Source organism: Crotalus tigris, unplaced genomic scaffold (genome assembly GCF_016545835.1).
Source record: "Crotalus tigris isolate CLP2741 ecotype Arizona unplaced genomic scaffold, ASM1654583v1 scf7180000024339.11422700, whole genome shotgun sequence".
NCBI classification, from domain to species: domain Eukaryota; kingdom Metazoa; phylum Chordata; class Lepidosauria; order Squamata; family Viperidae; genus Crotalus; species Crotalus tigris.
The window spans coordinates 7,298,093-7,325,098 of NW_024100509.1; the positions used below are offsets into that span (position 1 = coordinate 7,298,093).

A 27,006-nucleotide genomic window follows, 5' to 3' on the forward strand; every position below is an offset into this window, starting at 1 on the left:
AGAGTGAAGCATACTTATTGAAATATATCACATTTCCCTTTATGACACTGCTCCACTTCTTCCTCCTCGCCACTTTCACATTGAGACAGTGGAACAAAAAACAAATCAACAACAAATAATATTCTCTGAGGAAAAAATTGTTGATTATTTCTATAAAATAAATAAAAATTACAATAATTAATGGAGGTTAATTATCTCCTGACAAATTTTCTGTCATAATTTAATAAAGCCTCCATTATCCATTAATATCAAATATTGTGATAATGTATGATATTTCTTATAAATTCCTAGAGAAATCCAGTTAATGTTGGACTAAATTAACATTTGAAAAATGGCAACAAGAGGGAAGACAAATAGCTAGAGATAATGGAAATTCTTCTTTGTTTATCAGTAAGAGTGGAATCATGTCTTTAAAAAACTCCAACTTTATGTGAATCACCATCCCATCTTTAAGTTCAATATGTATTCTTACAAGCTTTTCTAGATTTTAAAATCTTCATGAAAGTACTTTTCGTCCATCCTGGAAACTGAGAGCCAACCAAAGATATCTATTCAATATGGTTCAATTCATAAAACAGATGTTACTAGATATCTTGGGTACCAAAATATTTTTAGAAACGTTTCTATAAAATCTGAATATTTTTTAAATATTTTCATTGGCAAGAGAGATAAAATTATTTTTCTTATTTCAGGAGAACTTCCCAGCTTGAGGTGGGGGGCCAAGGAATCCTCCAGCTTGCTTGGTGGCAGCTCGGGAAGGAGCCAGACCCAACAGCTTCTGAATATTCTGATAAAGGAGCAAAAAAGACACAAGAACTGAGTAGTGTATTTAAAATAAAGCAAGTTTTCCCTTAATAAATAGTCAAAACCATATGCAAACATTGTTAATCAACCTCAAATAACTGATAGCTTCATTTATACTTACACATTTATGAACTGAAAAAGTAGGTGTGCTTAATCTGTACCATTCTGATTATCAAGAAATAAAAAAAATGCAATTATTAAGTACAATTAAGTATAATTTCAGTATTTATATTCTCCTGTAAGAAATAAAGGAGATAAAAAGATTTAAATTCCAGTATACAAATAAGCTGATTGATTTAATAATTTCAATTCCTGGTTATTGCATCTATTCAATTTTCTTTATAGTATTAGAGAAATGATTTGCTATTGCTTTCTCCTGTTTTCCCAACTTTTCAATTTAGGAAGCACTCAATTTAGGAATTCCTAGCTAAGTGTTACCACCTTCTAATTATCAAATATTTATTATATAGTATAGCGTAGTATATATTATATCATATAATATTTATTTTTATGTCTGTACTTTATATTTTGAAATTTTTATTTGCTCTGATTCACTTAATACTGTTAACTACCTTGACTATTCAATTTTTCTCTGAAACACATACAAATCGAATTAGAATTTGGATTTTGCCAAATTTTGTTATCCAAGTTAGTCTGAGTAAAATGTCTTTTCAAGCAAGACCCTGCACTTTACATCTTAAGAAGACAGAACTCTTGGAATATTTCTTCCAACAGGCATCTTTATTAAGAGAAGATTGTTGCAGGCGTTCTAGACAGGATCTGAGGGGCCAACCCCTACCATTCAAGGTTTTATGTATGTATTCAAGCAAATGCTTGAGCGTAAACTGGAACTGGTGAAAATGCTGGGACCAGCAGGTTTGCTTGGGGTTGAGCTTCCTGGGTGTTTTCAGGGCTTCCAAATTTTTGTGGTCTGTCCACACCTGGAAAGGGATTTTGTTGTCTTCAAGGAACTGGTGCCACGTTGAGAAATGACCACCAAATCCCGTATGCCTCTTTCTCCCACACAGGCCAGCGCTGCTTCGTTTCCATGAGTTTCTTGGATGTATACGCACAGAGTTGCAATACCCCTTCATCGTTTTCTTGTAATAGTACAGCCCCCACTGCCACATCACTTGCATCTGCCTGTATTACGAAGGGCTTATCCATGTCTGGGTGCCTCAGTACTAGTTCAGCAGAAAAAAGTCTCTTTAATCTCTCAAATGCTGCTTGGCATTCCATTGTCCATGTTAGTGGCTGGCTAGGTTTTACTGAGGATGCTCCCTTCGATTTTAGTAAGTTTGTGAGGGGCAGGGCTATCTGGGCAAATGAGGGGATGAATTGGCGGTAAAAGTTTGCAAAGCACAGGAAACTTTGCAGTTGCTTTCTTGTGCGGGGTGGTGCCCATTCTAATACTGCTCTGACCTTCTCTGGGTCCATTTCAATGCCCTGTGGGGATATGAGATAACCTAGGTAGTCTATCCTTTCCTGGTGCAATTCGCATTTAGAGAGTTTGGCATATAAGTGGGTGGCTCGCAGTTTCTTTAAAACCGCTGACTAGGTTGTCATATTCCTCTTTTGATTCGGTAAAGATAAGAATATTGTCTAAGTAAACCAGGACCCCCTTAAATAGGTGCTCCCTTAGAACGTCATTGATTAATTGCATAAATACTGCAGGCCCCCCTCGTAATCCAAATGGCAAGACTTTGAATTGTTAGCACCCCATTGGGCAGTTAAATGCGGTCTTCCATTCATCCCCTTCCTTAATTCTCATGCGATAGTAAGCTTCCCTTAGGTCTAGTTTAGTAAAAAAAAAATTCCCTTTCGAGAGGTGTGACAACACATCCTTCATGAGGGGCAGGGGGTATAGGTTGCTTTCACTGATTGTATTCAGGAGCCTATAATCTACGCATAAGTGTAAAGAGCCATCCTTCTTCTCTCTAAAGAGGACTGGGGTGGCCACTTTAGGCTTGGCTGGCTCAATGAACCCCCTTTCTACGTTTTTCTTTATGAATCTTTCCATTTCCTCCTTCCCCTTTGGGCTCATGGAGTATAATCTGGGCTTCGGGAGCTTTGCCCCAGGCTTGAATTCAATGGCACAGTCCGTGGGTCGGGGGGGGGGGAGCTCATCTGCCCACTCCTCACTGAAAACTTCAGCAAGATCTCTCTATTCCTCTGGTATTTCTGGTAGTATTTCTGGGTGCAGCCAGAGTCTATTAAGGCTTTCACCTTCACAGCTTCGGGCATGGGGGGAATTAATATAGTCACTGTCTTGAAGATGGGTGCGATGCGTCCACTTACCAGGGGTTCGCCCTCTGAGCTATCGTCTGAGGCGTTCACCGGCCTTGCGGTGTAGGCTGGAGTTCTTTCCCCCGATGAGCAGAGGTGGGGGATTCCACAGCTTCCATCATTCTCATGGCAGGTTCTTTTGCCTTAGCTGGAGACTTCCTGGATTTGCTGGCCGGTGATCTGTCTGGGTTGTGCTGGGGGCTTTTGAGCGGCATTCTACAGCCCGATGCCCCTCTCTCCTGCACTTGAAACACCCCATTTGCTTCGTGGCCGTAGCCGATGGTTTCACTGGTTCACGTGTCAACTCAGGCGGTGAGCGGCTCCATTGTTTTCCTCGGCGGTGCCTCTTCAGTATGTCAATCTCTGCTTCCTCTGCCAGGACATACCATTCATCAAGTTGGTGTGGGTCCCCTCGGGGCAGGCAAGCGTCATATAGGTCGTAGTTCAGCCCGTCTTTGAAATGGCTAAGGAGGATGTCTTCCGGCCAGTTCAATTGCTGGCAATGGCCCGGAATTCTTGCGTATATTCGACTACGGGGGGGGGGGTTGCCTTGCCTCATCGTTTTTAGCCTTTCGCGGGCTTTGTGATCAGCCAGGGGGTCCTCAAATCGCCTTCTCAGAGGACATGAAATGGTTGAAATCGTTGAGCTTGGGGCACTGGAGTTGTGCACCACCCAATATGTGGCCAGCCCATCCAGAGCAGATTGCACGATCCAGATACGGGCTTTGTCTCTGGGGATGTGCTGCCCATATTCCTCCATGCAGCTGAGGACTTGGGTTAGGAAAAACCCCAAGCATGTCAGCTCCCCTTTGAATCTCACGTCCAGTGGCGGGAGTCTTTGAATGGATCTATGCCTTCATTGTCGGTGGTAGTGTCTTCTATCGAGATCACCCTCTGCGGGTCGGCGGGGAGTGGGGACTACTGGATCAGCAGACGTCCCCGGGGCTGCAGGTTCCACTTCCCCCTCAGTGTCTCTCCAGTTGCGGCTTCAGGAGCTGGTGTGGCCGTAGGGCTCAGAATTCTCCTCTCCTAGGGAGCTGAGGGTTCTCTTCATCGGGCCGATAGCTTTCTATAGGATCCAGCCTGAGTATGGTGCCCAGTTCCCTTCCTCTTCACTTGCGTGTAGGGATTTCCCCATCTCCTGCTTCCATTCTGGTTGGTTGGTCCCCCGTCTCAGGGTTACCTTTCTTGATTTCTTTTCCCACTTGCCTTTCTTTCCAATGCCCATTGACCACCAAGGTTTGTGGTCCCGTGTCTCACCACCTCTTCTCCTGAGGAATTTGACCTCTCAGATCCTGACATCTGGCAGGGTTTCAGTCGGGGCAGCGGCTCCCTTTCCAGGGAGTTTTCTCCTTTTCCTGCTCTGTCGTCTGACATGGTAATTTTTGCAAAGTCCCCCGGCAAGGTTCTCCCTTCCAGGTGGACTAATTCTGCAGGTCCTGTCTAATGTAAGGATTCATCCCACTTTACATCTTAAAAAGAGAGAACTCTTGGAATATTTCTTCCAACAGGCATCTTTATTAAGAGAAGATGGTTGCAGGCATTCTAGACAGGACCTGAGGGGCCAACCCCTACCATTCAAGGTTTTAAGTGTTCTCAAGCAGCCCCCACCCCACCTTCCTTCCAGCGACAATCCCAGGCGTTACATTTCCACCCCCTTTTCCTCACGGCCGGCAGAAGGGAGACTTCAGAGAGTAGTAGATGAAAGCTGATGGCCATATTGTTATGGTCAGTCCTCTTGGTGAGATCCACATTCAGTCCCTTTGAAGTTTTAATGAAGGAAGTGAGAGCCATAAAACCCCTTTGCTCATCCCCCTTCCCCTTCGTAATATGACAGAATCCAGAGAGGGCAGAAATGGGGTTTTCTATAGTTGATAACTAGAAATGAAATATAATTGGATTCTGACAATCCTCAATATTTCAGAAAATATGTATTGGAATTGAAGTTGTTCCAATAAAATTAATTGGCTTTGCTTTTAATAAACAATTTAACAAAACATATTTCTGAACTTAGAATAAATTGAATTATCCCTAGCTTTTCAGAATTAGTGTTGGAATCCTAATGTATTATAATGGAGTTTCCTTAAGATACCAAACAAGAAAGGCAGTTACTAAAAATATAACATATAGTAGCAAAGGCACAACAAACATTCTAGGATTACATTTGATTCCTGATGATGATAATGGTGATGATAACTATTTTCCTCCTCCCAAATCAATACACTGGATGATGATGGTTTGGGATGATAATTTGAAGGTAATGGATTATAATCTACACTCAGGGACACATAGGATAAAGAGTCTAGAATCCAGAAACAATGATTGGTCCAAAGTCACCCAGCCAGCTTCTGATTAGAATCTAGGTTTCCCTATTCCTATTCCAGCACATACATACATACATAAACATAAAATACACAAACTCACAGGCATAGACACCAAAAAATGAGAAAAATATAGCCAAGTGTTCCATTTTGTTGAAATTTTAAAATGTTTACACAACATATCCATCAGTAGCAAACTACACCAGTCATTGCTTCTAATTCTCCAGTTATATACAAGTTATGGTTATTCATCCGCAAAAGTAAAACCCAAAGCAGCCCTTCCTTACCTGCCGAATAGACATAGTGCAGAGAATATAGAGAAAGATGAAGGAACAATCTGTGCAATCTTCACCCAGAAGATTACGATGAGACAAACCCTGAATGTAGGAAAGTGGTATGAATGGAAGTTTTGCAACCACTCTTCCATCAAATCTGCAAAAAGCGAAAAGGATTTGGTTATACAGCAGTTTAAATTATTTGCAGAGTAATTTCAACACAGATAATAAATATTTTGTTTCTAGGCAATATTTTGCTGCACATTAATCAAAGAACATTATATTTAGAGCAAAACATAAAATTACAAAGACAGAATAAAGAGTAACATTTCCACCTCCATAATCTTAGTTTATAAATGGATATTTTAATAAATTAAACAGGAAAATATCCTTGAAATAAGATTTGGTAGCTGTTCTTTTACTTCTCCACATAATCATCACCACTTACTACAAACCTCTGCCAATCAGGGGCAAGATTCTTAAAGCTGTTGTGAAATAATTCTACAAATCCATTTTTTCAACAAGTTCCTGACAATTCTTCCTACTCTTTTGAGTCAAATTTCCCATATGATATCATTTCATGGTTACATGGTGCTATTTCTGAACTGTATGATAGATGGAGTAAATTAGTGAGATCCAACTTTGCAATACGTTGAGTGCCTTGTGATATGAGGCGTAGCAAAACTTCCTTCTTGTGCTTTTGACCTCTGCTTAATCATTTTTAAAAATGCATTTTTTAACAATTCTGGGCAAAATAAATAGAAAAAAAAGATATAGAAATGTGAAGGAACAGAATCAGGTAGATCAGCGGTTCTCAACCTATGGGTCGTGACCCCATTTGGGGTCGATCGACCACTTTTCGGGGGTCGCCAAAGGTGGCGATCCGCCATTTTCTCCCCTCCGGGGGCGCCGCCGCACATGCGCGCTGTGCATGGGGGGGCGGCGCGCCTCCGGGGGGCGCCGCGGCGCATGCGCGCTGTGCATGGGGGGGCGGCGAGCCTCCGGGGGGCGCCGCCGCGCATGGGGGCGCCACCGTGCATGCATGCCGCGCATGGGGGCCCCTCCCCCATGCACGCCGCGCCGCGCATGCGCATGCCGTTTGTGTGACGGGGGTTGCCGTCACACAAACGTTGAGAACCGCTGAGGTAGATGAACAAGAGATTTACAAATTTGTTAAAATTATAATTTTAGACAATAAGCAGAAAAATGGGATTAGACAGCATCACTACCAGATGGATTCATAACTGGCTGACAAGTGCACTCAATGTGTAGTCCTTAACGGAACTACATTTACATGGAGGAAAGTAAGCAATGGGGTATCCCAAGGCTAAAACACACATGACCAGTTGTTCGCAAGGCAGAGGAACACGCGAGAGAATCATAAGATACGCCAACAAAAAGAGACCATCCCAGAGGGAATTCAAAATTGGAGACAAAGTGTTCCTCTCCACCAAGTACCTGCAATCCAGGCAACCCTAGAAGAAATTGGAACTAAAATATGTCGGTCCTTTCCCCACTATCAGGGACATCAATCTAGTGACAGTTGAATTAAAGTTGGCCCAAAATCTCAGGCGCATCCATCCTGTTTTCCACTACAGCCTTCTAAAGCCCGCAGTTGCGTCTCCCTTGTGCCCTGCAATGAAGCTGCCACTGGCCCCAATCTTAATTGAAGGGGAACAAAACTTAAGAGATGAAGGAATTCTTGACTCGTGGATCCACCAGGGCTAGCTCCAGTACCTGGAAAAATTTTCCGCCCTGTGAGACAGAGTGGGTCAATGCCCAACATGTGATTCCCCATGCCTACTTTGCAAATTCCACAACCAATACCCTGATAAAATTCATTGAAGCCCTAATACTCTTTTTTCTCTTTTCTTCCCTTATGATTAGCCCTTTTTCAAGGGTGTGTGTGTGTGTGAATATCAGAACTGTCATCTTTCGCTCTAGACCTGTTTCACTAGATGCCACCCTGCCATAAACTGCGGGGAGAGGGAGTTGGAAGAACCAGAGGTGGGGGAACAGGGAAACCAAAACTAAGCTTACTACCATCCTGAGACATTGGTTTATCATTCCAAGGCCATGTGCTTGGGAAATGGAATGTAACACTCAAGATCTAACCTGCCTTTGCAGGGACAGTTACCAAAGCAACTTGTTTGAATGTGACTATACAAATGGGAAATAGGGGAGTGAAACAAGAAAGGGAAAGTTAACTGGGAAGCTTTCATATACAAAACCTCAATTCTGGCTTTGATGTACTGTAGCCGCTTGGCTTTTAGTAAAATACATTTTATTTTGAAATATATTTGCCACTCATCTCATATCCAACAACTGTGGACAGCTTAGAACAACAATTACAAAAAATATTCAGTTTTTAATGTTTTATTCTCTGAGAGAGAGAGAGAGAGAGAGAGAGAGAGAGAGAGAGAGAGAGAGAGAGAGAGAGAGAGAGAGAGAGCGCTGTGCACTAGAATATAAACTGAGAGCAAATCCTGTTTCTTATTAGCACTGATGATGTTACCTAATGAAATGTCTGCAAGAAAACAACAAAGCTCACCCCTCACTTTTAAAGTAATTTAAAGTAAAAACAGCATTAGTAATCACTTACATGGAATTAAACATTCCCATCAGAGCAGTGAAACAAAAACCAATGGCAAACATGGACTTCATGCGAACCTGCAATTAAAAAAAAAAAGTGAAAACATGACTGTTTGATAAATAAGAATCCGAAGTAGGAAAGAAAGGGATTTACAAAGCAATCTGGCGGGCCCGTCCTCTTAGCCTTCTGGAAGACCATTAAAACCTGGCTTTTCACTAGGCAATGGGATAAAAGTGATGGAGTCTGCAGAGAATTGTTGGGGCACCCTGGGAAATTGATTGAGTCAATTTTTTAAAGGGGGGATGTTTTATGGTTTTTACAGTTTTATTGTTGTTAGCCACCCAGAGTTTTAAGATGAGCAGCCATATAAATTGTAAGGACCTGCCTCTGTTTCCTTACCAAGAAAGCAGAACTCTTGAAACTTGTATCATTTCAAAAGGAACTTTTATTGGCAGGTACAGACAGCAAGAAAGCTAGGCAGGATCTGAGGGCTTCTTGCCCGAATCAATATGTAAAACCTGCAAAATAATAACCCCACCCCAACTGTCCATCTGGTCGGTTCAAACAGGCCAATCCATAGGTGACGTCGAACTGTGGGAAATGAACCGATAAGGTCCTCTCTCAAGGTTCTTAGGTCTTTGCTGTTTTCTCTCTCCGTAATGAGATAAGACAGATGGTCCCAAGGCATTCCTTTCACACCCCAAAGATGATACATCAAAGCAGATAGAGGAAGCATTCTACGTGCATTACAAAGCCCCCTGGCCTTTCTCCTCCCCCCCCATAGGAGAAATGCAGAACTCGAACAGTTAAAACACAGAAAATATGAGGGATTAATAATTGGGGGTTCTGACACAAATCTTTTAAAATAAAAAGAAATGCTATGGTTAATGTTAATGTTAAAATTATCTGGCACCAAAGAATATATCATAGCAACCAAGTATGTACATTTCATGATTATTCAGGTAGTCAAATCATTTATGGCTTTAAAAATCAATTCCACTGCATTAAATCAGAGTGTGAAACAACCTGCTATCATATAATCATATCATCCAATCCCAGATAACAATCTTGTTGATCTATTTTGTCTAATTAAAGTTTCTCTTCAATTTAAAAAGTAATAATCTAAAGAAGGATTATACTGTCTAGCTAGTATTGAGGGTTGGTTGTTTATCAATTAATACTATTATAATGACCTATCCAGGATACTTTAAAATTACTGAATTAAGCACAGGGTTGTTTCCAGTCCTGGTCTGGGAACTGGCAATATCAAAGGCATTTGTGAACCTCAAATGTTTACTGGCTCCCTTTAAAAAAAAATAAAAAATTAAAAGGCAGAAAACTCAGAATAGCTAAATCTCATTAGGAATGTGTTTCCAAGTAAAATCTGATAATTCTACCTGGAGAGATTTGGATATTTGAATTAAGCTGAACCACTATAGCAGAAAGCCCAATATCATAGATTTGGACTGGCTACTGTATTCAGCACCTCAATTCCAATGTCTTGTTCAGTGTAGGATCCAAAGTAAAGCACTCCAGAGAGAATAGCCTCTACTTGAGGGTATCTAGTAGTCTATCAGCACTATTAACTGCCCAACTCTTCTGTTGTTAAGAAGGTCTGTTTTCTAACATTCATTCCAAATCTGACTTTTTGTAACTTAAATCTGTTTTGCCATTTTGTGTCCTTTGGAATGAGACAGAACAAATCCTGACCTCCTGTTAACAGTTTGATCAATGGACCAATTACCCAAGGAGGTGCAGGTTCTCTTCACCAGATAAGAACAGACAGCACAGGTATCTTGGAATTCTTTAATTCAGAACCTTGGCTTCCTATGATCACCAGATTGTGGTATTCCATGATCTCATTGGCCCTTTTTAACTCTGATTCTAAAATGATGCCTATTTTTTTTTCAGTGGACTGCTTTATTCCCTCGATCATTCATGGATTATTTCTCTTCCATTCCCCAAACTATATCTAGTCTTCATATCTTCACTGTAGGTTGTGTATATCTCTAATATCTGCTCCTCAGACTTAGTAAGTCAATTATTATTTCCAAAACAATTTTATTAGTTTTCCATTTTACACCAACACAGTTTAAGAACCCACGTGGAAACATGGTGATCCATTTTTTTAAAAAAACAAGCAATAACATAGTACATACAGTGGGGCAAAAAAGTATTTAGTCAGCCACCAATTGTGCAAGTTCTCCCACTTAAAAAGATGAGAGAGGCCTGTTATTGTCATCATAGGTAGACCTCAACTATGAGAGACAAAATGAGAAAACAAATCCAGATAATCACATTGTCTGATTTGGAAAGAATTTGTTTGCAAATTATGGTGGAAAATAAGTATGTGGTCACCTACAAACAAGCAAGATTTCTGGCTCTCACAGACCTGTAACTTCTTCTTTAAGAGGCTCCTCTGTCCTCCACTCATTACCTGTATTAATGGCACCTGTTTGAACTTGTTATTAGTATAAAAGACACCTGTCCACAACCTCAAACAGTCACACTCCAAACTCCACTATGGCAAAGACCAAAGAGCTGTTGAAGGACACCAGAAACAAAATTGTAGACCTGCACCAGGCTGGGAAGACTGAATCTCCAATAGGCAAGCAGCTTGGTGTGAAGAAATCAACTGTGGGAGCAATAATTAGAAAATGGAAGACATACAAGACCACTGATAATCTCCCTCGATCTGGGGCTCCACGCAAGATCTCACCCCGTGGGGTCAATATGATCACAAGAACGGTGAGCAAAAGTCCCAGAACCACACAGGGGGACGTAGTGAATGACCTGCAGAGAGCTGGGACCAACGTAACAAAGGCAACCATCAGTCATAAAGATCAATCAGGGTTTATAACAGGAAGGTATATGAAAAACAATGTTAGACAAATTATTAATCTATTAGAATACTTAGATAAGAACAACCAAGTTCCTGCAGGGCTCATATTTTTAGATGCTGAAAAAGCATTTGACCAATTGAATTGGCATTTTATGCTAAGAGTAATGGAAGAAATGAATTTTGGTGAAAACATATTACAAGCCCTTAAGGTAATATATCAAAAACAAACAGCACAACTTATTGTTAATGGAGGTCTTTCGGAGGTTTTCACAATAGAGAAAGGTACTAGACAGGGGTGTCCTTTATCGCCATTGTTGTTTGTTTTAACATTGGAAATATTATTGATCAAAATTCGAGAGTCTCAGGAAATTAAAGGAATATATGTTAATAAAAAAGAATATAAGTTAAGAGCTTTTGCGGATGACTTGGTTGTTACTTTGTCGCAACCTGATTATTCTGTAGTAAACTTATTACAGTTGATTCATCATTATGGCTTGGTCTCGGGTTTTAAGATTAATGTAAATAAGACCAAAATTTTACCTAAAAATATGTCTAGTCAGGAGAAGCAGATTTTGACTAACCTGACGGGTTTTGAGATTGTTAATAAGGTAAAATATTTGGGGGTGATGTTGTCTGTTTCTAATGTAAAATTATTTAAAAATAATTATGAAAGGTTGTGGGTCAGGGTACAGAAGGACTTGAAGAACTGGGAAAAGTTGCAATTATCCCTCATGGGAAGAATTGCAGTGATAAAAATGAATATTTTACCCAAGTTTCTTTTTCTGTTTCAAATGTTACCAATTTTGAAAAATGAGATTAATTTAAATGAGTGGCAGAAGGGTCTTAATAAATTTATCTGGGCAGGGAAAAAGCCAAGGGTTAAGTTTAAAATTATGCAAGACTTCCGTGAGAGGGGTGGACTTAAGGTACCAATTTTGAAATTATATTATGATGCGGTGGTTTTAACACTAATCAGTGATTGGGTAAATTTGACAAATCTGAGATACTTTATCTAGAGGGATGGGATTTACTTTATGGGTGGCATGCCTATTTAATATTCAATAAAAAAATGGATTGGGCTTTTAAATCTCATATCTTAAGAATTTCTTTACTTAGGATTTGGAGAAAATATTATAAAAGTGATTTCAAAGTACCATTATGGGCTATACCTTGGCATGCGATAGAAGCAATAAAAAGAGGGGTTAAAATGGATATGGTGTCTTACAGACAGTTACTTAAATGGGATGGACAAAACTGGCAATTAAAATCACGGGAAGAGTTAGCGCAAGAAAACTTTATTTATTCTTGGTTCCAATATAGGCAATTATTAGACAGATGGAAGATGGATTGTAAGGTGGGTTTTCTTAGAGAAGATGAAAATCTTATCAAGCAAGTGAAGGATTCAAGACAAACCCACATTAAGAGAATTTATGCGGTTTTAGTTGAATTGGATTCAGAAACGGAACTAATTAAAGATTGTATGATAAGATGGGCGCAGAATTTTGGTGAGCCAGTCTCATTGGACACCTGGGAAAATATTTGGGTGAGAAATGTCAAATTTACACAAGCACAGAACTTAAGGGAGAATTTTTATAAAATGTTTTATAGATGGCACCTTGATCCACAAAAAATGTCTTATATGTACCCTGACGTGCAACCCAAATGTTGGAGATGTGGTTATAAGGAGGCTTCCTATTATCATATTTGGTGGTCATGCAGAGAGATAAAAGCATTTTGGATCAAAATATGGTGGAATATCCAGAGAATTTTTAGAAGGAGGGTAAAATTTACTCCGCAATTATTTTTGTTAGGTATTGTTACAGATTGTGATACAAAGGAGGTTGTTTTGATGTTAAATTTGATTACAGCCGCTAGGCTGTTAGTAGGACAATATTGGAAGAAGGAATCTTTGCCTACATTGCAGGAATGGTTTCTTAAAGTAGCTTATCTGGCGGAAATGGCAAAGATTTCGGCTTTCTTAAAGCAACAAACGCAAGAGAAGTTTCTTGCTGTTTGGGATAAATGGATAAAATTTATACAATTTAGATTGGGTATACAAAAATATTATATAGTTTTTTCATAAGTTTTATTTTTATATATATTATAGATAATCTTTTTATATATATAAATATAAAGTTCTTAATTTAATTTTTATTTTTACTTCTTAAGCCTATATTCTGCTCTGGGAAGCTCAGGGGGGGGGGAAGGGAGGGGGGGGTTTTGGGAGGGGTGGGGGTTTTTTTTTTATATATATGTATTGTTTAGTTTTATTTTTTTGTATATGTTTTCTCTTGTTTTGTATTATTTTTTCTTTTTTGTAAAATTTATAAAACTTTTAATAAAAAAAAAAAAAAAAAAAAAAGGCAACCATCAGTAACACACTACGCCGCCAGGGACTCAGATCCTGCAGTGCCAGACATGTCCTCCTGCTTAAGCCAGTACATGTTGGGGCCCATCTGAAGTTTGCTAGAGAGCATTTGGATGATCCAGAAGAAGATTGGGAGAATGTCCTATGGTCAGATAAAACCAAAATAGAACTGTTTGGTAAAAACACAACTCGTCGTGTTTGGAGGAGAGAGAATGCTGAGTTGCATCCAAAGAACGCCATACCTACTGTGAAGCATGGGGGTGGCAACCTCATGCTTTGGGCTGTTTCTCTGCAAAGGGACCAGGATGACTGATCCGTGTACAGGAAAGAATGAATGGGGCCATGTATCGTGAGATTTTGAATGCAAACCTCCTTCCATCAGCAAGGGCATTGAAGATGAAACATGGCTGGGTCTTTCAGCATGACAATGATCCCAAACATACCGCCCAGGCAACGAAGGAGTGGCTTCGTAAGAAGCATTTCAAGGTCCTGGAGTGGCCTAGCCAGTCTCCAGCTCTAAACCCCATAGAAAACCTTTGGAGGGAGTTGCAAGTCCGTGTTGCCCAGCGATAGCCACAAAACATCACTGCTCTACAGGAGATCTGCATGGAGGAATGGGCCAACATACCAACAACAGTGCGTGCCAACCTTGTGAAAATTTACAGAAAACGTTTGACCTCTGTCATTGCCAACAAAGGATATATAACAAAGTATTGAGATGAACTTTTGATATTGACCAAATACTTATTTTCCACCATAATTTGCAAATAAATTCTTTCCAATCAGACAATGTAATTGTCTGGATTTGTTTTCTCATTTTATCTCTCATAGTTGAGGTCTACCTATGATGACAATTACAGGCCTCTCTCATCTTTTTAAGTGGGAGAACTTGCACAATTGGTGGCTGACTAAATACTTTTTTGCCCCACTGTATATACCCAGTATTTCTTAAAAAATTCCCTCTCTATCTATATAGAATATTATAATCAAATTAATACATTTTCAAATAAATTCATTCATCACTACATCTAACCATTAACTGCATTAATCAATAAAAATTTTAATCTATAAAACTACATTTCTTAAAAACATTATAATCAAGTCAATATCTTTCTAAAACTAATTCATTCACTAATACAACATTTCATCCAAGTTATATGATTAAAAATAAACTAACATTCTCTGTCTATTTATGTTATTATAGGCTTATTAAAATATTTCTAAAACAAATTGTCATTGAATATGTCACTCTATATAAATTTCATTAATCAATAAAAGTTTACAAACTCATTATCCATCGCAAAAATCCTGTATTATGCTTTTTTAATTTTACAAATATTGAATCTTAAACTAACATATTCATTTACTATTCAGGTGCCCCAATTCTTTTTTTATTTAAGCATTATTAACTCCAAAAATAAATTCTTCTCTTTCTCACCAATCTTCTATTGTTTTTCACTATGTCTCCAAATCTCCAATAATTAATTCCATCATTTCCCATATTTTAGTTCTTTTCTCATTATACCATCTCTAATATTAAAAACATATAGAGCCCTTTTAACAAAATCCAAGTCCAACTCAATCCAAATCGCTATAAGGCCTTTACCACATTACTATAATCAGATTTAATATTTGTATCTTATTCTGGGCTTCTTTCTAGTCCAAACAGGTTTCCAAAATCAGGCCTCCACCTGCCACACTATACACTCCAAAAAGAAAGCTCCCCTTATACATGTTGTTAAATTAGTGTGATTAATCTGAATGACTCTTAGCAGAACATCATTCCCTCTTTCTTTTAACATTAAGTAAATTTCACTTAAAATCCTTTCTTTTATATCGTCCTCTTTAATCACATGATTCTCTTCTTCCCATGTTTTTTTCTCTATCTCAAATTCAAATGGTGTCTGCAAACCAGCTTGCCATTCTGAAACAAGATCGTCCAGTTCCTTATCATAAGTCCTTTGTCCATTGATATCAAATCTTTTTTCCAAAATCGATTGTCCAACTGTGGATTTACTTCTTCCACCTCGATAAGCAGGGCATAGGCCTCTTGTGTATAAACTGATGTTTCACTTAGTCCTTGTCTTTTGCCTTGTTGAAACAAAGAAATCTCCTTTGAACAGGCAATTATCTTCTCCGTATTTTCCAAAATTTTGGCCAAAATATATTTATAAATAATATCTACACCGGTTTCCTCCATCTTTGTTATCTTTCAAATCTTTATCCTTTTAAAGGAGACTATATGTAAAAAGTGATCACAATATCCATCTCCTCCCAGTTTCCTCGCCTTTTTACTTTGTACAAAATAAAAGCTTTTCCAGCGAAGAAAAGGTAGCAAGTTCAATGAATAAATTTGCCAGAGTCTCTCAAAAAGTGATCAGATTTTCGGAACTTCCGGTGGATTTGCGCGGCGATGGCGGCTACCTTCTAGCCGTCCTCCTGGGTAAGTGTAATGAATCGCTATGAACAGCGTACAACAGCTGTTCAGCGGTTCAAAATCCCCCTCCCGGGCAAAGGGGGGGAAGAGGGTTGTCTGAATAGTGGTAGAGCCTCTTATGTACCCCCAATTTCTTTTTTTGGGAGGTGACAGAGTGCTCCCACGGAGTTCAGACTGTCTCCGCTTCCCAGCTGCTTTTGTCCCTAGGGACAAAACAAGCCGTTGCAATCACCTCCGCGCTTAAAGGGACCTGGTGAGTTTTTTTTAGAAGCGGACAGAGTTGATTAGAGGATTTACTTTTTGCTTTCTTTGATTTTATATGTATTTTAAGTTTAAAGGTTTATTTTCATGTTTATATTCTCTCCTTTTACTTTTTACTTTGTGCTGAAAGGGAAAGTAAAATGGCGATCGGCAGACTTTCTAGCGTTTTTTTTTCTGGGAAGCTAGAATGGCAATCGGCTTCTTTTACTTTCTCTTTTCTTTTCTTTTTAATGATTGGATGGATCTTAGAAGCATTATTATTTTTGTTGTTTAACTTTTTAAACATTATTGTTTTTGTTTGACTTTTTTGCTTTGTCTTTTGTACTTTTAAAAGGCAGGCTTTTTGGTGTTTTTTCTACCCCCCCCCTTTTTTTTTTAATGATTGGAACGGATATTTTAATTCCTTTTTTCTTTTTTCTTCTTTTCTAACTCCCTTTTTTATCATTATAAAGATTTTCTTTTGAGGGAGTTATGATTTTTTTGAAGGAATTTTTGTAATTCTCAAGAAGGAGTAAAGTTTTTTTTTTTTTTTAAGATGGCTCCAAAGCGTCCAGGGACTTTTACAGTTCCTAAATCAATAGTTTCACCCTCTTCTGTGGTCCAACCAGCAATTGTGAAGGATTTGCAAGACATGATGGGAAATGTTACAATTCAAATTAGGGCAGAAATGAAAAAGATTTTAGAGGAAAATAACAAGATTTTGAGGCAAGACATAGTTTTGGCTTTAAAAGGAGTTGCTTCTGTTATTGAAAAGTTGAATTCCCGTGTGGAAGAAGTAGTTGAAAAAGTGGAATTAATGGAGGGAAAAATTGAAAGTATGGAAAAGGAAATGGAAAATGAGATTCTTATGCTTCAATATGGACAAATGGAATATGCCTTAAGAATTAGAGGCTTGGGAGAGTCCTTGCAAGGAGATCTGAAAGAGATGGTTGCAAAGGACTTTGCTGTGATTTTGAATAAAGAAAAAAAGGAAATACTTAGTGAAATTGAAAAATTATTTCGAGTTAATTCTGTGGTGGCAGTGCAAAAGAATTTGCCAAGAGATGTGGTAATTTACTTTGGGAAAAGATCTCTACGCAATGAAATTATACAAGCTTTTTATAAGAAGAGATTTCAAATTGCTTCACAAGATGTTATAATTTTAAAGGAGATCCCATCTAAAATTTTAAGAAGAAGAAAGGAGTTTGCTTTTTTAGCAAATGAACTTAAAAAGAGACGAATTTCGTTCAGATGGGATGTTCCGATTGGAATGGTGGTGAACTACCTGGGGATATCTTATAGACTTAATACTGCTTCTCAAGCAAAATATTTTTATACTTCGGTCTTGGGGGTATGTTCATCGTCATCTATTAAGTTTAAAACCTTGGAAGAAAAGAATGTAGAATTACAGTTTGAAGACCCTAAAATTGGGGAACCTTTGCCTGAGAGATCTCAACACGTTCAGATTGAGGAGCAGAAGATAACTTGTGTAGCACATAACTGTAAAGAAAAGCAACAACAGAAGAAGATTAAGGAAGTTTCACATCTAGTGGTTTCTGAATCTGTGGGAGAAGCAAGACTTATAAAGCTTTTGGAGCAATCTTCAAGGATGGAATTGTTGTCTGAAATGAAAAATGGGAAATCTCAGCTTGAGGAGTTTCAACAAGTTGAGAGGAAGGGGCAGAGGACAATTCGTGCAACATATAATTGTAAAGAAAAAGACCAACAGAATAAGGAGTTTAAGGAATCCCCACATGTATTGGCTTCTGAGTTGTTGGGAGATCCAGAAATTTTGGAGCAATCTTTAAAGCCAGATCTCAAAGCACTTCTCTTGAGTTTGATAAGGTTAAAGACGAATATTCAAAATTAGAGAATGATAAGGATGGAGAATGAAAATGGACAATCGAGATTGATAATAATAATATCAGTATGATAATGGATGGAGAATGAAAATGGACAATTGAGACTGATAAGGATTGTGTTTTTTTTGTGGATGGAATTTGTTATTGGTGAAGATTTAAATGTTTAATGTGTTTATTGTGGATGGAATTTCTTATTGATAAAGATTTAAATGTGTATAAGGGATTTTTTAAGTTTTAAGTAATGTTTAAATTTGTGTTTTGGGGAGTTTATAAAAATGATAATAATATTAGCATGATATTAGAAGGTTTGGAATATACTATAATGTGTTTAGTGTCTGGGTTTATTTATTGTTTTTTTCTAATTATTATTATTACTATTTTTAAGATGGAATTTGATTAAATGTGTATAAGGGGATTCTAATGTTTAAAGTTTTAAGTAATGTTTAAATTTGTGTTTATGTTTAAATTTGTGTTTTGGAGGGAGTATAACTTGTTTAACTAAATGTATTTAGATTTGTTTATGATTTATATTAGATTTTATATTATAGTTATAGATGTTCAAAGAAAGTAGTGCTTAAAATTGTGTTTTGGGAGGAATTTATATAGAATGGTGGATAATATTATAAGCATGATTAGAAGATATTCAGAGTATATTATAATGTGTTTAATGATTATTACTTTTTAGAGATAATCTATTCAATTTAGAATATTAAGATTTGTTTAGGATTTATATGTGTTTTAAGTTTTATATATGTTTTAAGTTTTTTCTTTTTTTCTTTTTCTTTTGAAATATTTTGGATAAGCCCGTAATCAACTCTGGGAGGTCCAGGGGAGGGTTAGGGAGGTTTGGGGAGTTGGGGGAGGGTACGGGAGGCTGGGGGGGTTTGGGGAGGGGATTTGTCTTGTAAAATTTGAAAAATTTTCAATAAAAAAAAAAAAGTGATCAGATTTTCAATCCTTCCAGACACCATAAAGGTAAAAGCAAACAGTATTCTTCAAATATTATAAAAAACTTTCTTGAGGCTCCCAATCTCCAAAGATAAAATCAACAATAAAACAAAAATAAATTTAATCCTTTGTGCTTCTCTTCCCCCATTTAAAAAGCCGCTTCATCAGAAAAGGGAGTAATTCCAAAGGGGAAAAAAAAACCTTTTCACAGGCATAAAGAAAATAGAGGTAAAAGGAAAGTCTCACCAAGTTCTCCACGGTGGGTCCGTTTGCTTAGTTGATCTTGTGGCTTGCGGTTGGCGCAGCTAAATGATCAGCCATTTTACTGGCCGATCTTTACCCTGTCGGCCCAAAGGAGATATTCGGTGCACAGAGGACACCATCTTTTCGACCCTCTAAGGAGTCTACCGGCAGGGGAAACTCGATTGGTGAAGGGACGACTCCCTTCGCTCAACCGCACCGCCGCGAACCGGACAATTATTCATCATTACTGAATCCTGTTGAATATTTTAAGACCATACAAATAAGACTGAAACACAAAGAAATAGCTTAATCTGGCTACTTCTCACTTCTAATAAATGCAGCTGCTATTTTTATTCAAAAGTTGCTCAATTTGAAAATCAACTTGTCTTTAGGAATTGAGGATTACATTGAATTTGAATAAAGAAATATTGAAGAATGTATTAAGAATATTGGTTTTTTAGAATGTTGATTTCAATTTTGTAAAGTTATAGTTATATGTTGTTAAAAAGGTACACTGAAAAAACCTTAAAGTATGCATGCTCAATATTCTATCAAGATATGAGATGTTTCTATTATTAATTATGAAGAGACAGAAGTCTTATCATTGTTTTTATGACAAGTTTCTGGTACTCCCTATGGTCCAAGAATGATCACAAAGAACATCTTGACCAGATGGACAAGCACAGACTTTGCTGAATGATATGATCTATAATATAACCCAGCAATCAAGCTAATTGAACTAAGGTAACCCAGTAATCAAGCTGAAGTAATCTGGGATTACTTATACAAGAGAAGAAGTCTGAACCCACATCTTGTAGTCCTTGACTTACAAGCACAATTGAGCCCAAAATTTATGTTCTTAAGTGAAGCATTTGTTAAGTGGGTTTTGCCCCATTTTACTACTTTTCTTCCTACAGTTGTTAAGTGAATCACTGCAATTGTTAAGTTAGTAACATGGCTGTTAAGTGAAGCTAGCTACCCCATTGATTTTGCTTGTCAGAAGGTCACAAATGGGGAACACATGATCCCGGGATATTGCAACCATCAAAAATATGAGTCAGTTGATAAGCATCTGAATTTTGACCATATGACCATGGGATGTGCAATAATCATAAGTGTGAGAAATGGTCATAAGTCCATTTTTCCAGTGCCATTGTAACTTTGAATGTCACTAAATAAACTATTGTAAGTCGAGGACTACTTGTAGGTTCATCTCGAAGAAGCTCTAAGAGGATTTTCCAGGCCTATTTGGCACCTGGCTAATACAAAAAAGGGGTTTGATATATATGTGAGATGTGAAAAGCTTATTTTAATAAATTAAAGCTCTCAAAATCTACCAATGGTCTTCTGGTGTGGTTCTCATTAAGTCTGGTGCGGTGCTAGATAAATAATTCATAATTCTATAGAAGAGGACCAGCCTCTTTTGTAACACTCACCATTGACAGATCTCTATTGTTGTTCTTCAGTTTCTCTTCTTGCCTCTCTGAAAAACATTAAAAATATTAGACCAGTTTACAAAATCAGAAACCTACTTCCAATAAGCCAAGTATCATCTTCTAAAACATTTTATGATAAAACAAAGAGGTATATTGGTAAGTCTGAAGATTCAGTTCAACTACCCATGTCTTAAAAGCGTACATAATACAATGGAGTCCCCTTTTCTTCAAAACTTTGTAGGCACTGATAAACCCTGTGTTGTAAGGAAACTTCCAACTGGAAATGGAAGGTCACAACTATTTATGTACAAATTGAACTTCATGACTACATTCCAGAATTAAGAACTATGTCACTGCTGTTCAGTTTTAAAACAGGGAAAAACATAAACAAAAAATATGCATAGGCAGCTCATGGGTTGTATGCGTCTCCTGTAGCCTCTGCTACTGTCCTATTTAGATACACTTACTGCCCACTCCTGATATTCTGCCAATTGGTAGCTTGGATGCTGCTGTAGAGCATTGTATGCCAAAACAATTAGACACGAAGATAGTCATCGTCCCCCCGCTCCCGGTGCCATCACTCTGCTTAACACTTAATTCCCACAGCACTGTCTCATTTCTCATCTTTTTTCCTCTTCTCATTTTTCCTATCTTCTATTGATTTCTTATGATTTATCAATTGTTATTTGTAACTTATGATTAATGACTGTAACTATGTTTATGACCTATGACTTGCCGTTCATATGTACACTGTGAGCTTATGCACCCAAGACAAACTCCTTGTGTGTCCAATTACACTTGGTCAATAAAGAATTCTCTTCTCCTCTCCTCTCTTCTGTAGCACACATAAATTTCAGCACTTGACATTACCTATTTTCTTTTTCTGCTGTCGGCCAGCTGATTCTGTTATTGTTTCCTTCTTTTTTTCCACTATAGAGATTAGACAACACAGTCAGTTATTTTCATTAACAATTCCTCCTTAGAAAGCCACCTTTCTTCTCATTGCTTTGCACCCACACCAAAAATCTAAAGATATTATGAGTAGTTTATGGGCGTATATAAGTGGAAATCTGTAAATAAATGTGTGTCTCATTTACCTGTGCAATTCATAGAAGATAGCAGGAAGACCAATTTGCCCCACCCAGAAAAGCTTCCCAGTCTTCTAATTATAGCAGAAAATGAAAGACTAAAAAAATAACATGCTGTGGGAATGCTTGCTTTGCCAAAATCAGTTTATCTTGCAATGAATTATAATTTGCAAGCACAATTGGTCTTATTGAGGGAAAGAGATGAAACTTGCTCAAAATATTCTCTTCTATTGGAAGTTTGCTCATTTTCAGGGAAATAAATGTGCAGGTTCAGAATCAGGTTTCCTGTGTATTTTATGGGTTTTATAAGAACATCCCATATTTATTTTTTGAAAGAATTGCATTGTAAGGTCCTGCCTCAGCTGTCTATTTAGGAAAGCATGACTCTTGAAACAAGCGTTATTTCAAAAGGATCTTTTACTGAAGGAAAATGTTTGCAGTTTCTGCACAAATCATTAGCCTAATTTCCAATTGTTCAAATCCCATCCCAAAACCCCAGTCCACCAGGAGCTGGCTTGATGGTATTATGGAAACTCCCAAGATGAGAAGGTGATAACAAGTTGTCTTCTTGGCGCCTGACCTTGTCTTCTTGGCGCCTGACCTAAGCTGAAACTGGCGGAAAAGGAGTCCATCCAGATGGCCCTGATGGCCCATTCCCCCTCCCTATTGATCCAATACATCAAAGGGAAAGCAACAAATTCTTCAAACCCCAAATAGCCATCCCCCTCCACTTGGAATGGCAGCATTCCGAAAGAGATCTGATATACATATTTGCATTTAAAGTTACCATTTCTGTTTGGATTACACCTGTTTAATTTCATATAACAGAAAATTGTGAGAAAGAAGAATCTTTACTGATTTGGGAGAAAATTAATTAATCTTCCAATTGTTTTTAATATGACTGCAGGTTTCATAAATACTTGCAGGCACTGTTGCTTGGTATATATATTTTAAGAACTATCAAATTACAGATGTACAGGAGTTACCATTCATATTGATAGGTTGGGGGAGAGAAAATTATTCCTGAGAGCTCAAAATACATCCAAACTGTCATTCTAATGTTCACCTTGCTTACAGAAGTTTCTTTTCTACTTCATTTTGGATCAAAGAGTCCCAGTTAATTTGCAAATTTTTGCAAAAACTCATTTGTAAGATGTACAAATGCAGAATATACATAAAATTGCAGAGTTTATATGTCTGCCAGCTAGCTTTGCTAGCTATTGTTTTATATACCATTCCTTTGCAACATGTATCTCATTTGGGGAGCACTGGCTGCTGGGGTTATTGTATATAGATCACAAACCAACCACAAAGATCTCTAACTACAACTCAGTCTACCAAAAAATGTAACTCAGCCTTACATAAGAATGTAAACAAAAAGATGTAGGCAGGCAATTTAGCTTAAGTTGGATACACTATTTGACAGCCATTTTTGTATAATTCAATCATCCCCCCCCCCCCAAAAAAAGTGGATTACGAATTCTTAGTGTCTTTTATTATCATCTATGTCAGGGGTGTCAAGCTGCCGGCCCACAGGCCGGTTTCATCATATGAAGCCGTGCCCACCCCATTGTCAGCAATGCAAAAAGAGTCGTTGTCAGAATCCAATTATATTTCATCTCTAGTTATCGACTATGGAAAACCCCATTTCTGCCCTCTCTGGATTCTGTCATACGATGAAGGGGAAGGGGGGTGAACAAAGGGGTTTTATGGCCCTCACTTCCTTCGGTACAACTTCAAAGGGACTGAATGTGGATACCATCAAAAGGACTAATCATAACAATGGGGCCAGCAGCTTTCATCTACTCATCTCGAAGTCTCCCTTCCACAGGCAGTGAGGAAAAGGGGGGTGGAAATGTAACCCCTGGGATTGTCGCTGGAACGATAGTGGGGTGGGGCTGCTGGGGACCCCTTAAAACCTTGAACCGTAGGGCTTGGGCCCCAGGTCCTGTCTAGAACGCCTGCAACCATTTTCTCTTAATAAAGATGCCTGTTGGAAGAAATATTCCAAAAGTTCTGTCTTCTTAAGATGCAAAGTGGGTTGGGTCCTTACAGCCGCGATATGTCACGATACAACACGTCAAGTGATGTGGTGAGTTTGACACCTGTGATCTATGTAATCAATCCTGTGATGTATTATTTTTAACTGGAAACATCCATTCTACTTTGCACTATACTTTCTCAATTAATTATAACTCTTCTTCATATTACTTAATATCAGCAGTAGCAGTTGAGGATGAAAAGGATTCCAAGATTGCCAAACCTAAATTGTAAATTATACCAACAATATCTACAGTATTTGTTGGAGTGAATTTATAATGCCATAAATTCGTTTTACCTTATTCTATAGGATAAAATATTTCATGCTGCTATTGATTTATTCTGTTATTAAATTTTAAAATTATATCTATTATTCTCTTGAGCAGCTCAAAAAATACAGTAAATAGAGTGGCTAGATTGATTTAGTATATAAAAATATAGCCACTGTATGCACTGAAATGAGCTACAATTTATAAAACCTTAAGCCTTTGAATAAAAATTGTTAGTCAGAAAAGGTGCTGTTAAGCTCCTTTAGATTCATTCCTCCTACAATGTCTCCATTCACAGAGGGATTCTGCTTTAATACATAACTCACAAATCAAGATCCTTTTCAAGAAACACTTACTAGTCTCACATGAAACTATTACAGTATAATTACTATAATACTATAATATTGTAGTATTAATCACAATTAAAGATCATAAAAATATATTTGATTTAATTTGAACTAATATAGGAAGCATATAAGGAACATATAAGGAATGGTTGCTGGAATTGGGTATGTCTAGTTTAACGAAAAGAAGGACGAGGGGGAACATGATAGCAGTGTTCCAATATCTCAGGGCCTGCCACAAAGAAGAGGGAGTCAAGCTATTCTCCAAGGCGCCTGAAGGCAGAATGAGAAGCAACAGATGGAAACTGATCAAGGAGAGAAGCAACTTAGAACTAAGGAGAAACTTCCTGACAGTTAAAACAATTAACCAATGGAACAACCTGCCTCCAGAAGCGGTGAATGCTCCAACACTGGAAGTTTTTAATAAGAGACTGGACAGCCATTTGTCTGAAATGGTGTAGGGTTCCTGCCTGAGCAGGGGGTTGGACATGACCTCCAAGGTCCCTTTCAACTTAATAATAATAATAATAATAATGATAATTAGTATTTGAGTTATGATAAGACTAAATTTAGCATTTATTTGCAAACATACTCACATTTTTTACTCTGTTTCTCCACTTCCGCTTTCAGTCTTTTATACTTATCTGTTCTATACACCAGAATCCATGTTATGCCTGAAATAAACATAAGACAGAAAAAGATGTACAACAACTGGGCAGGAACACAAAAATCTTCAGACCAGTGGGTTCTATCACTACGGCAGAATATCTAAAGCATTTTTTTTTTTGCATTTTGATTAATTGGGGTTTGCCCATTTCACCACTTAAAACATTCAAAGTCTGTTCTCATAATTTAAAACTCAACTCCATGCCTTTTACTTTTGGACTGCAGCTAGCATTCTGCAACGTAAAGCCTGATGTGGCCCTTGAACCAACATTAGTTATTCATATCTGGCATAACAAGTAATAAGAACCTTGATTGTATAGTGAGAAGAAAGTCTCACACCTGGTTAATGTTTTATGGTTAATGTCAAGGTTCCGACTAACAAAACCAACCAAGCAAACACTTTCCAGACATTCTGATCTCTTATGGCTGCCATGGGTCCCATTCTCTATCTGGGCTGAGGTAATATCTTTGAAACAGCCACTGCAGGCTGGCTGGATCCAACTCTGGGAGGCAGTTCTAGTCTCCTTGCTGGCTTTCTCCCTCAGCTGCTCAACTGATGGGCTGCAGCAGGCCATCAGAAACCCCCATTGCATCAAGTCTTCCCACTCAGTGGCTCACTTCTCTTTCCACCTCGGGACTTGGGTGGGCTCCAGCCCAGGGGAGAGTAGTGGGAACTCAGCTTCACCCGCCTTTGGCATCACAATCTTCCGTATCTCCTCTGCTGTCAACGCAAACCCATCTCTCACTGCCAGTGGCTTCTTTTGGCAGGTCATCATCACATGAGCTCCAAAGTCCATTTGGCCCATGGGTTGGCCGTTCTTCGCCGGACCCATCCCGCCCATCTTCCCCCGAGTCTTCACATTTCTTCTAGAAGCTACCAGACAGGCTTGCAGGGACTCAGGACCCCTTGAAGAAATTTTTCTTTCTGGTTTAATATCAATGTTCCAACTGACAAACCCAACCAAGCAAACACCTGTGAGACATTCCAGCAAGACTCCTCCCAAACTCATATAGTAAAAGCATTGAATCCTTCCTCTGGGTGGTTGCCCAACCAAGTGGAAAAATATTGTTATGAGAAAGTATCTTTAGGTTTGGCCAGACACCTGGTGTAATGTCCTTGAGTCTCACAATCTGGCTTCTTAATCTTTGAAGTCTGCATTCCAAATCTTTCCCCTCCCCCCAAGTTCGTTAGCAAGCTGAGAAGTAATATTTGTCGCACCAGCAAAACCGTGCACGTTTAATTGTCATTTGCATATAAATGTGGATACTTCAATTGTGATAGTTTTGACTGAACAGAATTATATTTCTAACTATTTTTAGCTCCAAGCAATGGATCAAGGAATTCAAATATGACTATTTTAATCCTCCCTGGCAAAATAAACCAGCCAAGGTCTGAGGTGGATGGAAGAGGCATTTCAGGTGGGCACCTCTTTCTGAAACACCTGAGAAGTCATCCAGCACCTTTCTGATTCCCTTCCCTATTCCGCTGCCCTTTTGGCTGCAATGCAAGCATCCACTTCCATTCTCTCGACCAGAAAGAACTCGAGCCCCTATATTTATCCCGCCAGCTTCCCGTCAGAAGTCCAAAATCTACTCTGGCATGATCATGGAATGTCAATGCCAATACTGCTTGAATGTGTACGAAGTTGCAACAAATACAATTAAAATTGGTTAAAGGAAGAAGATCCTGAACTGTAGCCACCATCCTGTTCTCCTCCCTTCTCACTCGGAGAATTATACCTTCCCTTTCCCCACTCACCCTCTGCTAACAAAGCGGTGCAGACCGAAATGAAGACAATAAGGATAGTATCAGCGAACATAGTACTCATCTCGCAGATTCAGCAGCAACAGTTTCTTTCCGGAAACTAGGCCCAAACGGAGACTAGAGCATATCGATATTTACGTTCTAGAGTGCGTAACTTCCGAGTTGACCGGAACTCCCTG

General features: G+C 38.4%; 1 protein-coding gene across 1 annotated transcript; it reads right to left on the minus strand.

Annotated features, from left to right (window-relative positions):
* TMCO1 (transmembrane and coiled-coil domains 1) lies at positions 1-26,994 on the minus strand. The gene is made up of 7 exons (XM_039326006.1): positions 26,822-26,994; positions 24,993-25,070; positions 21,526-21,585; positions 20,656-20,702; positions 8,289-8,356; positions 5,699-5,843; positions 1-787 (listed from the first exon to the last, which is right to left on the minus strand). Exons 1-7 carry the CDS (start codon positions 26,889-26,891, stop codon positions 689-691), a joined length of 567 nt encoding a protein of 188 aa, XP_039181940.1. The 5' UTR covers positions 26,892-26,994; the 3' UTR covers positions 1-688.
* Positions 26,995-27,006: the final 12 nt, after the last annotated feature.

Excerpts from the sequence above, each read along its gene's own strand:
- TMCO1 (XM_039326006.1), bottom strand. The coding sequence starts at position 26,891 with ATGAGTACTATGTTCGCTGATACTATCCTTATTGTCTTCATTTCGGTC. Across the intron at positions 25,071-26,821 it reads CACCGCTTTGTTAGCAGAGG|GCATAACATGGATTCTGGTG; the intron begins GTGAGTGGGGAA and ends TGTTTATTTCAG. Across the intron at positions 8,357-20,655 it reads ACAATAGAGATCTGTCAATG|GTTCGCATGAAGTCCATGTT; the intron begins GTGAGTGTTACA and ends TTTTAATTGCAG.